The following is a 16,312-nucleotide window of genomic DNA, read 5'->3' on the forward strand; positions in this document are numbered from 1 at the left end:
TGGTAATTTGATATGGGGAAGTAGTTTTAGCAATAAAAATCTATCCTCAAAATGTATAGCATCGAAATTGATGACTTAAAGTTTGACAGAATGTTCAAAATTCACGTACAGATTTTTTGTTCGTTAGGTCCTTTTTCCGACGCTTCTACTAAAAGTCTCATCCAAAAAAGACCTACAATATGCAACTTTATTTTTAAGATACTAAGTTTAAACGAGCGGGTTTTCTAACCAGGGGCTACCTCATCCGCTCAGTAAAAAACATATTTATTATTAAAGTTTATTTGTAAAAATTAAAATTAAGAATTCCATTTTTAATTGCCGTTTTGTTTTATTTTCACAATAAAGTGCATAGAGTTATTATTAAGCTGTATAAAAGTCATTTAGGTAACATTTATTTAGAACTTGATTAGGTATATTTTTTTACTATGAGTACCTGATTCGTTGAATCAATAGACATTAATGTATACAGGGTGGATATTTTTGAAGGGATCAGAAAAATATACTGAAACATACCCACTTCTCAGTAGAATAAGGCCCAAAATTCAAATGTTCTATAGGAAGTCAACTCTTTGCGCCTACATTTTTTAAATTTGGCGTGGTTTTTCATTAACGAGGTCGCTGTGCCAAAGTATAGGTAATTAAATAAATTAATTTGATTTGTTGTTTTGTTCTACGGCAATATTCTCAAGCTTAACGTCAAATCATATATATATTTAAAAAAAAACAAGCTTAATGAATTAAAAAGACTTTTTTAATTACTAAAAACACTTTCTTCTTTCGATCAAGTCAAGACGAGCTGAAAATATTGATAACCTAACTTGTAATATTGTCTTCGGTTACCGCGATAGATACTCATTAATAAAAATATGGAAATTGATTATATCGCCTATCCTGAATTTAGAATACATCTCGACGTTTCAAAGCCGTACAGTACTGTACCTGGTCAACGGAACGTGACTGAGGAAAAAGTATATATTTACCTCTATCAAAATTACAATGTGCAAAACTACCTACATATAATGATTATACGTAGATAATCCGTTTCCATAGTTTTATTTCTCAACTTACTCATAACTTATACATTTTCGTCAGCGTATGTTCTTTGATAACTGTATCAACACGGTCTTTATTTCATTACAAAGAATATTATAAAAATGAGTGAGTGTCGTTGAACATGCGGTTGGAACGTAGTATATTATTATTGAGAACAACTTAACATATCATATGAAAACATTTTTGTACAAGCTGAAACTGATACGCTTAGATCTAGATTCACACTCGCTTAGTTAATTAAAAATATGAAATTCAAGTGCAAAAAATACAAAAAGTGATATCAGCATTAGACTTAAATCGACCGGGATATAAATTCCCTATTCAAATTGTAGCAGTGTATATTATATTACCGGGCTATATAACGATAAAATGTAAAAAAAAAAGAACATTACTATTGCAAATACTATTGTTACCATGATGTAAAAAGAGGTATATCTCTAACGTTGTAATAATTTATAAACTGAAGTTCCTACTATTAAAGTACTAGCTACCGATTTTTTAACTATGTAAGATTGAGGTAGGGTAAATAAGGGCAATTAATTTGCCAATTTGACATTTTAAGTGTATAAACTTAGATGCACGCCCACTTTGTTAGTAGCAAGAAGTGTGAAATCGAAATATTCTACAGAAAGACAACCCTTTTCGCCTATATATTTTTTAATTTATCGCCTTTTTTTATTGACAAAGTAGTTGTGCCAGAATATACTATAATATTCTTACCAACCCGTTTTTAGGGTTCCGTAGCCAAATGGCAAAAAACGGAACCCTTATAGATTCGTCATGTCCGTCTGTTTGTCCGATTATGTCACAGCCACTTCCGAAACTATAAGAGATATACTGTTCAAACTACTTACTAGATCTCGTACAAACCAATCTTCGGTGGAAGTTGGCATGGTAATGTACATCATATTTTTTTTTAGTTTTATCATTCTCTTATTTTAGAAGTTACAGGACCCCTCCACACACACATTTTACCACTTTGGAAGTGTCTCTCGCGCAAACTATTCAGTTTAGATATTAGAAACCTCAATATCATTTTTGAAGACCTATCTTTAAAGATACCCCACACGTATGGGTTTGATGAAAAAAGATTTTTTGAGTTTCAGTTCTAAGTATGGGGAACCCCCAAAATTTATTGTTTTTTTTTTTTTTTTTTTGTGAAAATCTTAATGCGGTTCATAGAATACATCTACTTACCAAGTTTGAACAGTATATCTCTTATAGTTTCGGAAAAAAGTGGCTGTGACATAATCGGACAGACAGACGGACATGACGAATCTATAAGGGTTCCGTTTTTTGCCATTTGGCTACAACGGAACCCTAAAAAGGGGTTAGCCGAGGAGTCAGGGGTTAGGTTATTTTACAATAGTTTTTTCCTTTTTGTAGATATCTGGCCTCAGTTATAGATTTGAATTCAAAATTATCGCCCTGCTAAATGAATAATGCTAAATGCTGCTAATCTGCAAACGGCCATTTGAGGGGGGGGGGGGGGGCAGTCATTACGGGTAGTTAAAATTGTAATCTAGCTGAATGTTATGAAAAAAATATCAGAAATCTACGCCTATAAAAAAACACAAAACAACAAACAATCAAAATATTTCCATATAAATTACTTACATAACATAAAATTAGAATATTAATGAAATGAAATTAAAAATACGGATAAAATTATATTAACATTATTCATTATTATATACATATGCAAATTTTTCTTCTTCATCGACTTGCAAGATTTGATTACAGACTCACAGACAGGCAGAAAACGGGACAGGTGAAACTAAATAAAAGCTTGTAAAATTATATTTAATTAGATTAAGTACGTTTTTTATGTACAGGGGGACTAGGTAGTTCAACCAATGGAAAAACAGAATCAAGTATTTTCAAGGCTTGTAAATATATCTTCATTAGGATTTTAGTCATGGCTCATGAGCCATTAACGTGTGAAATAATGAACTATGAACTATTAGACTCCTGTGGTATTAATATTACCTGTATTTTGCCTTACATTAGTGCTTTCATCTCAAGCTAAAAGCCCTATTCAAATTGAGTTAAGTTCACTCTCTTTGTGACGTGTCTACCTATGACTGGAAATGGCACACACGTAACTCCATGTAAAGGAAAACAACGGGACATGCCTTTGAGCGACAGCGTAATACCTTTAGAACTGAATTTCTCCAATGTATGTAAAGCTGGCTTAGCATATCCTTTGAATATGTTTTTGTATTTCCGGTTTTTCCCAAATTGGGATTTGGAGATTGTTATCTTCACATACATTATAAACCCTCAGTGATTCGTTCAAAATTACCGGCAGCAAACACATAAAATGTTTTGTTATAACTAATTTATTTCTGTTAAAATGTTATCATTGCGTTATAATACTAATATTATATACGAGTATCGATAATATACGAGTATGGATTTAATAATGACATTCAAAGATCTTTTAACATCCCTGAAAAAACAAAAGTATTAGTGAATACGACGAGAACTTATAATATGTGTATAGATAAAACAATGTATGTAAGTAACGGTACATAATTAGGCATTAAAACACTCGTGAAATGTTTTTATGAAATTCGCTTTCAACTTGTTTCATAATCCTATAGGTAGGTACTCGTATTTTAATACCTATAATTATGTAGTAGTCATATAAACTACCACTTATTTTGTTTCAGATTCCCGTTTATGCGTTTGATAAAGCGTTCCAAAGCAACAATAACATAATGCATGTGTTCCTCGGTAACAACCCGTGGCGCTGCGACTGCCACTTCATCCCGCGCTTCAAAACCCTGTTGCTCAAGTACAAGCGGGTGATACAGGACCTACCTGACATACGCTGCTCGCAATCGGATGACAAAACTTTGTCGCTTGTGCAGGTAACACTTTTATCCATTACTATGATACTCACATTGACAGAAAATGGGTTCTTTAGCGGTTCCTACACACAGGAAGACGCAGGAAAGTCCACCAAAGGCAATTGATGATCTGTGACAAGGGTAGCGTACAATAGGACAAAACACAAACAATAACGTCACATTTGTTTTCGAGGTTTGGTCTGCATTTACCGTATGAAGAGAGGTCCTGCCTCCCATTCCTACCGGCTATAGCCTGGCCGAGACAATACAGTCCTACTGGAGAAATCATTTGTGTTTGTTGTCACAGCGATGACAAAAAGCCTAAGTTTTGGTTGAATGTCCTGGCGTCATAGTAAGTAAGCGGCAATGTCAGCATCTAGCAATTTATCAAAAAAAATGGACTATCGGGTCTATCGGCTCGATTCGAAGTTTAAGATACGTCAAATATTAGGTCTAGATACATATGGATAAGATATGTCAGTGTCAAAAGTTACGTTTGTTCAAACAAAAACGTTTCTTAAACTTCGGATGAGGCCGAGTGACATAGACTGCGTCAAGGCAGTACCAGTAATACTGGAATAGTAACGCCTCTAAAGTTTCAATCAGAATGTCACCATTAGTAAGACGATTGCCAAATTATCTATTTTGGTGTAATCTATACAACTTAACAACCATTATTTAAAATGACGGCCCTGGGTGGCTTTCTCTCTTCTTGGAAACTCTTAAGAAACCTTTTGAAGGTTAATTAAACCTTATAAATGCGGACCCAACTATTATTGCCTGCGTTACGTTGTGTAGGGTTCAAGCTGATTTCTTATCATATTTATAAATTAAAATTTTATATTTTAGCTGATTGCCCTCAAATATTTGTAATGAAATGAGATCTTTGGCAAAAACTTAAAAAAACGGCTCGCTTTAATAGTTTTGCAGTATAGTAAGTGGGCTTATAAATAAGTCATTTTATAATTAACCTTTCGGTGAAAATTGACGCCTTAGTTTCTTTAGCAGAGTAAAACTTAACGTTAGTTAGCTAAAAGAAAAGAAAATAATCAAACTAGTGTATCCTTTCAATTTGAAAACCACCCTTTTTACGATATGTACCATACATAAATGTGGCATGTTACCGAAGTCTCATGGCAAGCCACGTGACCAAACCGTAGACTTAACTTGAAAAGCTCTATTATGTTACATGTAGGGTAAAGGCACCACTAGTCAGCGTTTTAACGAAATCTCTTAGTTTAAAATCATCCAATTTGCTCACAAATTAACCAATGTGGCGCCACCTATTTAAAGATCTTTTGATGGACACTTCATACACATAGATTGTCCACCTTACCTCTACCCTCCATAAACGTATGGAAATAGTCACGTGATTTAGCATTCTGTCATCCGTTACATTTTTTGTTTCGCATTTGTAAATCTACTCTTGTTATCTTGGCTGCCGTCCATCCCAAAAGTAAAGTATACTGCTAGACGCAGAATAAAATATGAAGGGCTCTTTCCTCATATATTATTTGTATTTTTATGAGAAAAATGTAATTAAATTAACAAAGGAAGGCAATCAACTGTTGACAAGAAAGTCTTTCTGCGAAGACTCGGGACCGCTTTGTTAACTACTTAATAATTCAATTAAAATTTTTATATCGGAAGCTGCCATGCCTTAAAGACAATTACAATGTAATATAAATTCCGTTATAAGACTTACAAAATTCCTAATTTAATTAAGAGGAGTATTTAACGCTAAAGGTGGCATTTGGATTGCAACAACAGAAGCGTAACTTTTGTGGCGTTAGGGCCTTCCCACACTAGCGTCATTTGAGCATCGGCGTCTAGTTAGCGCTATGGAAAAAGGCGTCGCTGCGCAGTTGCGCCAACGTTGCGACGACCAGCAGCCCATAGAGTTGAGTAGACTCCGACGCTCAGGAGATGCTAGTGTACGGGGGCCCTTACTGCTGCACCGTTGACGGGGGTGATGCCATTGTAAATTTTCTAGGTACATTTTCACGTTGCTGTCGCTGCCGAAATATTGGTGTTTAATCCGTCACTAATTTTATCCAGATTGACAGTAAAATCGCTCGCGTCTACACGGCAGCAGGAACGCTGCAACACAATAAAGGTGACGTTGACGTGTGACGTTTGCCGTAATTATGACGTTCATTGCGTCACTCATTTTATAAAGGAAATTGACAGATACAGCGGCGGCAACAACGACGCCGTGTAATACAGCTCCAGTTGACATCCGAACGTCACACTGTTCCGTACATACATTGGCGCGAGCGAGACGCACGATAATTAAATGACATCATTCAGATATCACTCTGATTTCAATGTATGTTGCAAATGGCCTGTATACTGATTAGTGGAAGACAAAAACGTTAGTTTAAATACTCTTAGGTAATAGCAATGAAAGAGGAGTGTAATAACTGCTCTTAAGCCGATAGAATTTTGTGTAGTTCTATTTTTAACCCCCGATGCAAAAAGAGGGATGTCATATGTTTGACGCCAATGTTTGTCTGTCTGTAACATCGTGTAGTTCTCCAACCGATGGACCAATGTGGATGTGGTTTTTTTAGTGAAAGCGAGTTTCCTCGCGGTGGTTCTTAGCTTGCGTTTCTTTGTTGTTGATGTTTGATAAAAATCGATCCAGCAGTTTGAAGAGTATCAGCTCTTTTCCAAAATGATGTAAGACATTTTTGGCATAAAATGGATATAGCGTAGGGTTTGTTTTATTTAATAGTTGTTATGTATACTTCCTAAACTGTTTTTACAATGAAGTTTTGATAGCCTGAATTATCCGCGCATTTCAACACGAAGCCACCAACAAAAATATAAATTTGCAGGTCAATTCGAACGCGCACCTGACATCAAACCGATATTCATTCATTCTTTCATTTAATCATGGCTTTGTGTGTACAAAAAGATCTTATGACTTTAAGGGCACAGCATTAAACTTACAAACTAATCAATACTTTTTAATATACTTGTATCTAGTAGCCTCTTGTAAGGGTGGCAGAGAGGTCGACGCGAATAAATATTAAACATCACCTACGGAGTCTAAATATTCTTTTACAGAGTAGAATGCTTTGTCTTCGAGGAATGTCTTTAAACTTTTTAGGAATTTATTATCATTTAGCTAATTAGGTAGTTTATTATACATTCTAATTGACATTGGGTAGGGACTAGGGACCATTATAAATAACTAATTTAGACGTGGTAGACGGTAGACGGTGGTAAGTAAATTATTTTTGAAACGGGATTCGAATCGGCGGGCATATCTCCCAGTTTAGAATAGAAATGAGGGTGTTTATTTTACAAATTTACACAATTCGAAAATATACATGCAAGGTACCGTTAGAATTCCAAGATTTCTAAAATGTGGCTTACTACTATCAGGTAGTGTAGAGTAAGAGTTCTGTAGTGATGTCAGTTTGCAGTTAGTTAATAATAGAATGACCGTTTGTGGGGCTTCGTATTTTGACTTCTTTGTTTAAGCGAACTTCTCTTGCGTATTGCTTGCTTGGCTTGGCTTGGCTTGCTTTTGCCAAATACTTATAATGCAGCGTCCTTCGTACGAACCCTATAAATCGTTTATTTAGAACGACATTGGAATGCTTAAAAGTCTCTTACTCGTACTCTTGGCTTCGCTGAGGTTTAACTTCGGCGTATGCGCGGTGATTTTACACATTATAAAACCGACACACATTAAACCCGCGTTTCTCGGGATATTTTAATAAAGTCGAAAATCAAACGTGAAACCCGCGCGGTCAAAACAACACGGTCCGGTTCGCACATCTGGCGACCGAATGGTCATCAAAAGGGCTCCCAGAGGCGTCCCGGGACCCGACCGACCTCGACGACGGTCAAAACCAAACTCCTGGTTTTGGTATGCTAAAAGGAATGTTAAAACATGTTTTTAATTTAGTCGCACCTCTATATGATCCTACCATCTCTATGTAGGTATATGCTTTATTAAAGGCACTGTAACAGCATTATTTCTTTTTTCAGATCAGCACATTGCCTTTGGGAAGAGTCTGCCGCAGTGGCCCCGAGATGCCTATAAGCACCATTAACATTATCAATGTGACCCTGGCTACCCTCCTGTTCATAGTCATAGGGAGGTTCCTGTATGACTGGCACAGTTTCAAGAACACAGGGAAATTGCCATGGATATCCTCTATTTTACCTTGATGACCGGTGGGCCTTAGAATAGCTACGATCGGAATCAGATGGCACTGGATGCTTTAGTATCGTTTTTTGAATACATAGATTTATGGATCCTGAGATGATGATTCTGATTTAACAATTTAATATGGTTGGTTGTTTAGTTATGATGGTTGGTTGGTTGGTGGTTGATATGACCATGAGACTAGTCTCATCCTAGGACTATAGAGAAATAAGTAAAGATACAGCGCTAACTCCTTACCAAAACGCGGGTTATTTCGTAGTCGACTGATTTATCAGTACCGCTACTTGACACCAGATGTCACGAGTGTCGCGAATGACGAATAAAGTATTGCTTAAACAATTTACAACTAAAGTTACGAGCAGAAGGAGTTGAAAATTGTTGAGTTCCGGTTGATTCAGTTATACAATTAATATTAGCTGAAAATTGTTTAGCTTTAGACTTTTCGTTCGCCGTGACATCTATTGTCAAGTAGCAGTACTGATAAATTCCCTACTTGACGCTAGATGTCGACTACGAAATGAACCCGCGTTTTGGTAGGAAAATTGATGTATGGAGTTAGCAACTTAGCATTCTATCCTTACTTAGTACTTAGCACTGAATCACTTGCGCACCAATAAGTGCGAGCAAGATGCCTATTTACTTACAAGGTTCCCAATGCATTTCGCGCGCAGCATTCAGCGTGAGTGGTGCTTAATATCGTACCGAACAAGTTTTTGTTCCTTCTGCATAGATAGTTCACCATTCCTGTTATGCCATACTTGTTTGAGTATTATTATGTTAGTATTCGTCTTCCTCTGATGCTGTTTTCATAATATAAAAATCTTGTAAATTGATATAATTGACGCTCGATATTGGTCTGGTCTGTCATTGCCTTTTAGTTCGTGTAGCTACCGTTGGCGCTTGTTGCGTATGCAGCTGTAATGTTCAGCCAAGGTATGGTTGGACCGGACCGATACAGTGTTATGTTTACGATGCTTGATATATAAATAATCTTTACTTAATTTAGTCGTTGTCTTTTATCTATTTTTTCAATTTGTTCACTCTGTATTATTTTATGTCTTTTTCCTTCTTGTCTGTTACCTTTCGTGATTTTTCTCATTTGATGGTCTCATCGGAAGATCAGCACTGGAAGCCACCAGCAACATGCTGAGATGAGGCCATTTCGTGGCACTTTATACTTTCTTTGTTTTTGTTATATCATGTAATTTAATGTGTCTTGTTTGTGTTTACGAATCAAATTATTCTATTCTATTCTACCGTAAAGGTGACGTTCAGATGTCAACTGCAGCTGCATTACTGTTGTCGTTGTTCCAGCAACAGTAAACAGTATAAATTTTAATGACAAAATTTAAAAAATCCTTACACTTAAACGATTTATTATAATTTTGTGAAATCAAGGCCTTAGATTCAGTCATTTGAGATTTCTTCTCTAAACTGTTTATAAAAAATATTGAGACAGTAAAATCAAAAGTCTTTTTACTGTTCTCACTATTTAAAATCCCCGTGAGGGAAGATGGTAATTAGTGTTAGTTAATTTATAAGTAAATACAGTACTTATAAATATGAGTAATATTTGTAATATCACAGCTCGTATTGTTAAAAAACTTACAGGCTATAATTCGGAATTACAAAACTATGAGACTAAAAATGGCAGAAAATATATCGAAATAAAATAGACCTGAAACTTGGTTTATAAGACCGCGAAGTGACGGTTTTCTGATAATGACGCACTTGCGATATAAGCTTAAGGTTATGGCGCGAGACTTCGGGCATATTTAAAACGATTGTGACGCGACAAAGAGCAAAAATTTTTCCCTATTTATGTACATTTGCGTCACAAACTAGAGCAAATATCAGAATATCGTCACTAGACGGCTAGACATACAGTATTTCTTGTTATTTTGCTTTATTTGCTTAACTTTTGAGGGATAGGAGAAAAATAATCAAATCCTTAAGTCTTCTTTGGAATAAACTGCCAGCAACTGAATAATTAGCGCTACAATAGTTTAACTAAGTCTGAAATGACTTCTTATCATCGGTCGGTACACCAGAATGTCACTTTTTTGACCTTTTGGAGATAAAGTAGAGACTTGAAGAAAAGGAACATTCACCTCAAAAGTTGAACAGGAGCTAGAAAACGAAAAACGTTACTTAGACTAGTGATTTATAAATATGACTAAATACTTTAAGTAAAATTAGACGGGCAATTTATACACTACAATTTTCTATAAACTTGAACCTTTGGAATTAAATTAAATGATATGGCAATATTGTGCAATTAAATATCTAGTTCAAGCTTAACAGAAAATTAATTTAAGTGTATAAATTATGTTTCTTGTGGCACTTTGCTTTGGTATTTGCTGTCATTTTTTTCACTGATTTAACACTTAAGCTTTCACAGTGTTTTAAGTCTTTAAAGCTTAACTGTCACTGTCATTATCACTATCTGGTATCTTCTGCTTCTTCGTTTCTTCCATAACATAACTTTAAAAACCTAAAATCCGTCTATAAGAGCGCCTTAACCTTACTCTTCTTTTAGCTCTAAATTGGTAATTTCTTCTTGTAGTAACTTCTTCTTTGTCTATACAATTATTTTTTGCAATCCAATTTTCTGTACCGTCGTATGTCTCTAAAAAATAAAAATATATTACTATTTTTTATTATCTAAACCATAACTATTTTTTTTAATCATAACCGTAAAATTCTCACCAGAAACATGTCTAATTTTCGCTTTATAAAACCTCCACTAGTCATTATATTCTTCTCGTCTCTTAACACGATCTCTAACAACTTCATGACCTTCATTATCAGGATATGATACAAAAGCGCTCTGGTTTACCGGCCTACGTACTATAAGCCACAGGTCTGGTACAACAACAAACTTGTCAATACCTTCATAAGGTAACACCAGAAATTGCACTACAATAAATTGCCTCTGGTTATTTCCCATCTGAAATAAAAAGCACTTATTAGAATGGGAGCTTACAAAGTTAATACAAGCTTTTAAATATTAATTGTAACTCACCATTTTCCTCAAGCGTATAAGCCGAAATGTCTCGACCGTAAGGGCACCCTCTTTTATATGGGGGGCCAGTGCAACAAGAAGCTGCATCACAAACATGTTTAACCCAGTTAGTAACAATTACGTGCTCAATATTGCGCGATACGCTTATCGCTTTGGGTTTTTCTACGAAATGTTTTTCGCGCATTAGCTCTATTCGCGTTAGCCGGGGTCACGGGATCAGCATTTGGTGATAACAATTGTTGTTAATGGTAATCATTACTCATTACTCTAATAATTATCAACGAATTTACCTCTATTTTATCATCAAAACAAAAGATGCGTATAGACAAAAGTTTGCTCGCTGTTAAGTTGAGGCAATTGGCGTTAATGAACCAATGATTTACTCTATTGGTTCTAGTACCATCAATCTGGCAGCTTAGTCTAGCACTCTTGAGTCTATTTTTACTCAAGTGTATCGACTGAGTGGCTCATTGCCACCTAGCGGCCAATTGTCCAACCTTGTCAATCAAATGCGGTAGCTGTTCACCGTTTTTGTTCATAACTTAGAAAGCTATAAAACTAACTGCATGTACACTATAAATTCTTGTTCCACCATCAATTCGTCTATTCGTCCAAACCATCTATTCGTCCTTTAAATTTATACAAAAGTATAATTTTAGCCTACTGGGTTTAAACCCGTGGGTGAACTTAATAGGCATTACATTGAACAAACATTCCATACGTATTAAAGCAAAGAAATCCCCCATGTAAGTATAAACTTCAAGGAAAATAAAAAAGGAAGAATTAGGAAAAGACGGAGCTACTCTTTTACCCAGTGGGAATTTTTCTGGAACAAAAATAATAATTGCCCAGGCTGAGAATCGAACTCACATCTCCCGGTTATGCGCTAAGAGCTCTGCTACATTTGCTATCCCAGACAAGTATCCAACGCTTTATTTCGTCAGTTAAATAAGAGAGCCCATATGAGATCTGGAAGTTGTAAATTACGTAAAGAAAGGAAAATTATTTTATTAATTATTTATCAAAATAACATAAAAGATTACAATACTAAGTTTCTATTACTACATCTTACATCCTAGTGATTTACAATAATATTAAAGTAATAATAAAAATATCAACAATGCTACAAGTTTCATAAAAAACACAGAGCCCATTTTTTGACTTTGAAATTTAACCTGTTAATATACATATTATTTTTTTCACAATTTAAAATTATTTTAATGTTTACAAATATAGGTGCGGAATCCTCCTTTTAAATTATAAACTTGTGTGTTCGCTCTTTCTTACAAGGCTATATTCAGCGCTAAAAATAAAAATAACTTATAATATAATGTTATAATGCTATTCTTAACTATAATTACATGTAAGTACCAATAATAACTAATTTGCAATGCTAATAGTTATTGTACTTTTCTTAATACAGTTTGAAAGTTATTTTTACTACAAAAAGTTACTTATTTTACAAATCCTTATCCTCATCCCAATTGTTGCCTAACGTTCGCCGCTGGATTGCCACGATTTTGACGTTCACTCATTTTATCAAGCAAATTGACAGATACAGATCGACGACAACAATGACGCCGCAACAGTAATGCAGACATTGACATCCGAACGTCACCTTGACAAGATCAAAACTGTATCAAATTTTTAAAGCAGAATCGGACTCCCTGAGGTGTCATTTTACGATTTTTCTTTTGATGAGTGAATATACAGTGAACGAAAATAAAACAATAAAATACATACTAGTACAAGTATTATATTATGATCATGTGTCACTCAATTAATATTATTATTATTTGAACATTGCTGTCTTACAGGGTAGCCTAAAAATACGTTGACAAAGAACTTTGGCTGCTGCATATTGATGATCATTTTTTGAAGATAGTTCGTTTTTTTAGTTAAATGAGAAGTCTTTATTTTGAATGCCATTATGTAAAAGATTTAAGTTAATAAGAGAGGACCTCAGAAAAAAAAAAAACAAAAAAATATTTGTCATTGTATTTTTGAGCCATCCTGAATTGTTGTTGTTCTAGCGCGTTGTAAAATCATGTGTACATAGTAATAAAAGGATGCATTAGTCGACTAATCACTGATGCATTAGTCGACTAATCACTACTTGGTAGGGTGGTCCACATTTGTATGGAATAAAAAAATATACTTTTAATCTTTCTCCACAAGGCTGCCTTTGTTCTATCATGAAGTAGGTATGTTCCAAATTTTGACTCATATGCTTATAATTTCCTGGTTGCTCAACATTGCTTTAGAATTTCCACATTAATACAAAAAAAGGCCGGTATATGTTTTATTTCGTTGTAACTAATATCATCACGCACGCACGACATGGTTTGGGCTATAGCCCCCACGCTGGCCCAATGCGGGTTGGAGACTTCACATACACCCTTGAATTTCTTCACGGTGGTGGTTTAGTAGCAAAGAATGTTATGAAACCATTAACGTTTTAAACTAGGCGTCGTTACTAATCGTCCCACAGCGCTAAGAACAACTATAGGTGATAAGGCGGACGCTGTCAAAGTAACCTTCACACTTTCGAGTAAGGTTTATATTAGCTCCCTTGCGCCCGGGGACTTTGCGTCTGAGTGATGTTTGTGTTTATGACATAAAGAATTCAGTGGATTATAAAACGGGTTCAAGTATTTTTTTTTGGTGATGTTCATTTCATACATTTTATTATTGCAGAATTCTTTCATTTTGAGCGACCTCTAAATAATGTTTGATTGTTCTCAAAATTGGTTTTTGTCATTTTTATATGTGTTTGACTAAATTTGACTGACTTGTCGAGCGTCAACGTTTTAAAAATAGATTTTGGACCACCGCACTACTTTAGTAAAGTAGCTTTCCTTATCAAGTCTGATGTTGAAAGCCTCTAATTATGATTGACATATCTTTTGAAGGGGTTTATGCCGCCTGTTGAATTGTTATTTAATTTCAAATTAAGTCAGTTTCAATGTGAAATTAGGCTTCAATTTTGTAAAAATGAAGCATTTAGCCTAGTCAATAACTTGTTAATAAACATAATAGAATATTTTGGTGTTTTATTGTAAAATTATGTTAATATTAACATTTTGTCAGATTTATAAGTTATAATGAACAACACGAAAATAGTTTGGCGTTTTTTGGACATCTCTACTCTACACCATGTTTTTATTAAACCGGTAAGTACGTTCTGTATGTTTTAGGAAACTAAATGGCATAGTGAATAACATATACATAGATACATACATGTATAAAGTAATTCAATGTAGCCTATAATGTTGTTGTAACACGGGCATAACATTTAACTCAACCAAACAATTGAAAACTGTGACATGTCAATGTCATTTTAAACATCGATCGTCCGAAATTGAGTTAATTAGAGCACCGGTGTCTTATGGAAAGTTATTTATCCTTCGTATGTCTAAGCACTGATCAGTGCCCATGAATTTAAATCCATTAAGTAATATAATAGGTTTAAATTTATTAAAATTTGACGACCAGTTTGGCCTAGTGGGTAGTGACCCTGCCTACGAAGCCGATGGTCCCGGGTTCAAATCCTGGTAAGGGCATTTATTCGTGTGATGAGCATGGATATTTGTTCCTGAGTCATGGGTGTTTTCTATGTATTTAAGTATTTATAAATATTTATATATTATATATATCGTTGTCTAAGTACCCTCAACACAAGCCTTATTGAGCTTACTGTGGGACTTAGTCAATTTGTGTAATAATGTCCTATAATATTTATTATTTATTATTATTATTATTAAATTCGTACGCACTGATCAGTGCTTAGACATACGAAGGGTAAATTAAGCTCAGGAATGCATCCTTGAAATTAACGGAAATCAAAAAAATGACTGTGTATACTATAAACGCGTAAGTAACTGTCTGTCTGTTACTTCTTCATGCTTAAGCCGTTGAATCGATTTAGTAAAAAAAATGTATGGAGATAGTTTGAGACTAAGGTAGTTTGTATCAATCATCATCATTCCACGGAGACGAAGTCGAGGGCAGAAGCTAGTTTTTAATTTTTTTAAACCTAAGTCAACTGACAACTAGGCCATGGCTGCCACTTTTGAAAAAAAAAGTCACTGTTGTCGTCTGCCGATCGTGAAATCTGCTAGATCTTGTATTCCTAGTTATATCATGAAATGTTGTTATTTCATGATTTGGCCAGCGATCATACTCCTCTTCGTTCAAACTTCATCGTTTAGACATTTCGAATAAGTTGGTGTCCAAAGCTGCAGCAAATAAAAGAATTAGGTAAAGTTTTGATGTACCTAATTGCATAAATAAAACTTTTATTTAAATTTCCATTATTTGATACACTTATTGGGTCATTCGAACCTTGTAATCATAAGAAATGCATTTATATTCTAAAAACTTCATTATGTTGCGTACAATATTTGTGTATAGGTATAGGTATTTGTGATGCCGAGATTTTTATGCAGAAAACATAGCTGAAATCATTATCATGCAGTTTACGATGTTCTCGGTATAAGTATAGGTAGCTGAGAATATCGAAGAATAAAATTGATGTCATCGATCTGCCGTATAATTTATAAGGCACATCGTGATATTATGCCTGGGGAAATCTGAGGCAATAGCGGTGTTTCATAATATAAGAGTTAGAATTATTAATTTAAAAGAATAAAACTTTATTTTTGATAATATCCTGCGGGCTTACACTTATTGGCTATGCCTGTCACGTTGCAGGATTTGGCTTAAAAAATAAGTAGTTACATAAAATAGCTAGTTACTCCGGTATCATACAGCCAAAGATAAGGAATGCCCAGCAATGTATGATTTGGTTTTTTAGGGTCTCATATCCAAAGGGTAAAACGGGACCCTATTAATAAGTCTCCGCTGTCCGTTCGTCTGTCCGTATGTCACCAGGCTGTATTTCATGAACCGTCATAGTTAGACAGTTGAAATTTTCACACATGATGTATTTGTGTTGCCGCTATAACAACAAATACTAAAAAGTATAAAACTCTCGGTGGGTGAGTCCGACTCGCACTTGTCTGGTTTTTTTGTACTACGTGGGTGGGAAACAAGCATACGGCTGGCCTGATGGTAAACAGTCTCCGTAGCCTATGTACGCCTACAACTCAGGAGGACACAACACTATATGAGTAGGATCTAGTGTTATTCGGCTGCGGTTTTCTGTAAGGTGGAGGTACTTCCCCAGTTGGG

General features: G+C 35.0%; 1 protein-coding gene across 1 annotated transcript in view; it reads left to right on the top strand.

Moving 5' to 3' along the window:
- The window catches only part of LOC133524170 (protein singed wings 2), a 126,949-nt gene extending 112,787 nt beyond the window's left edge, over nucleotides 1-14,162 (top strand). The window contains exons 8-9 of the mRNA XM_061860039.1: nucleotides 3,729-3,929; nucleotides 7,914-14,162. Of these exons, the coding sequence (XP_061716023.1) occupies nucleotides 3,729-3,929; nucleotides 7,914-8,096 (384 nt within the window). The 3' untranslated portion in view covers nucleotides 8,097-14,162. The remainder of the gene's footprint in view (nucleotides 1-3,728; nucleotides 3,930-7,913) is intronic.
- The last annotated feature ends 2,150 nt before the right edge of the window (nucleotides 14,163-16,312 follow it).

The sequence above is a fragment of the Cydia pomonella genome, chromosome 13, assembly GCF_033807575.1.
Source record: "Cydia pomonella isolate Wapato2018A chromosome 13, ilCydPomo1, whole genome shotgun sequence".
In the NCBI taxonomy this organism is placed as follows: Eukaryota; Metazoa; Arthropoda; class Insecta; order Lepidoptera; family Tortricidae; genus Cydia; species Cydia pomonella.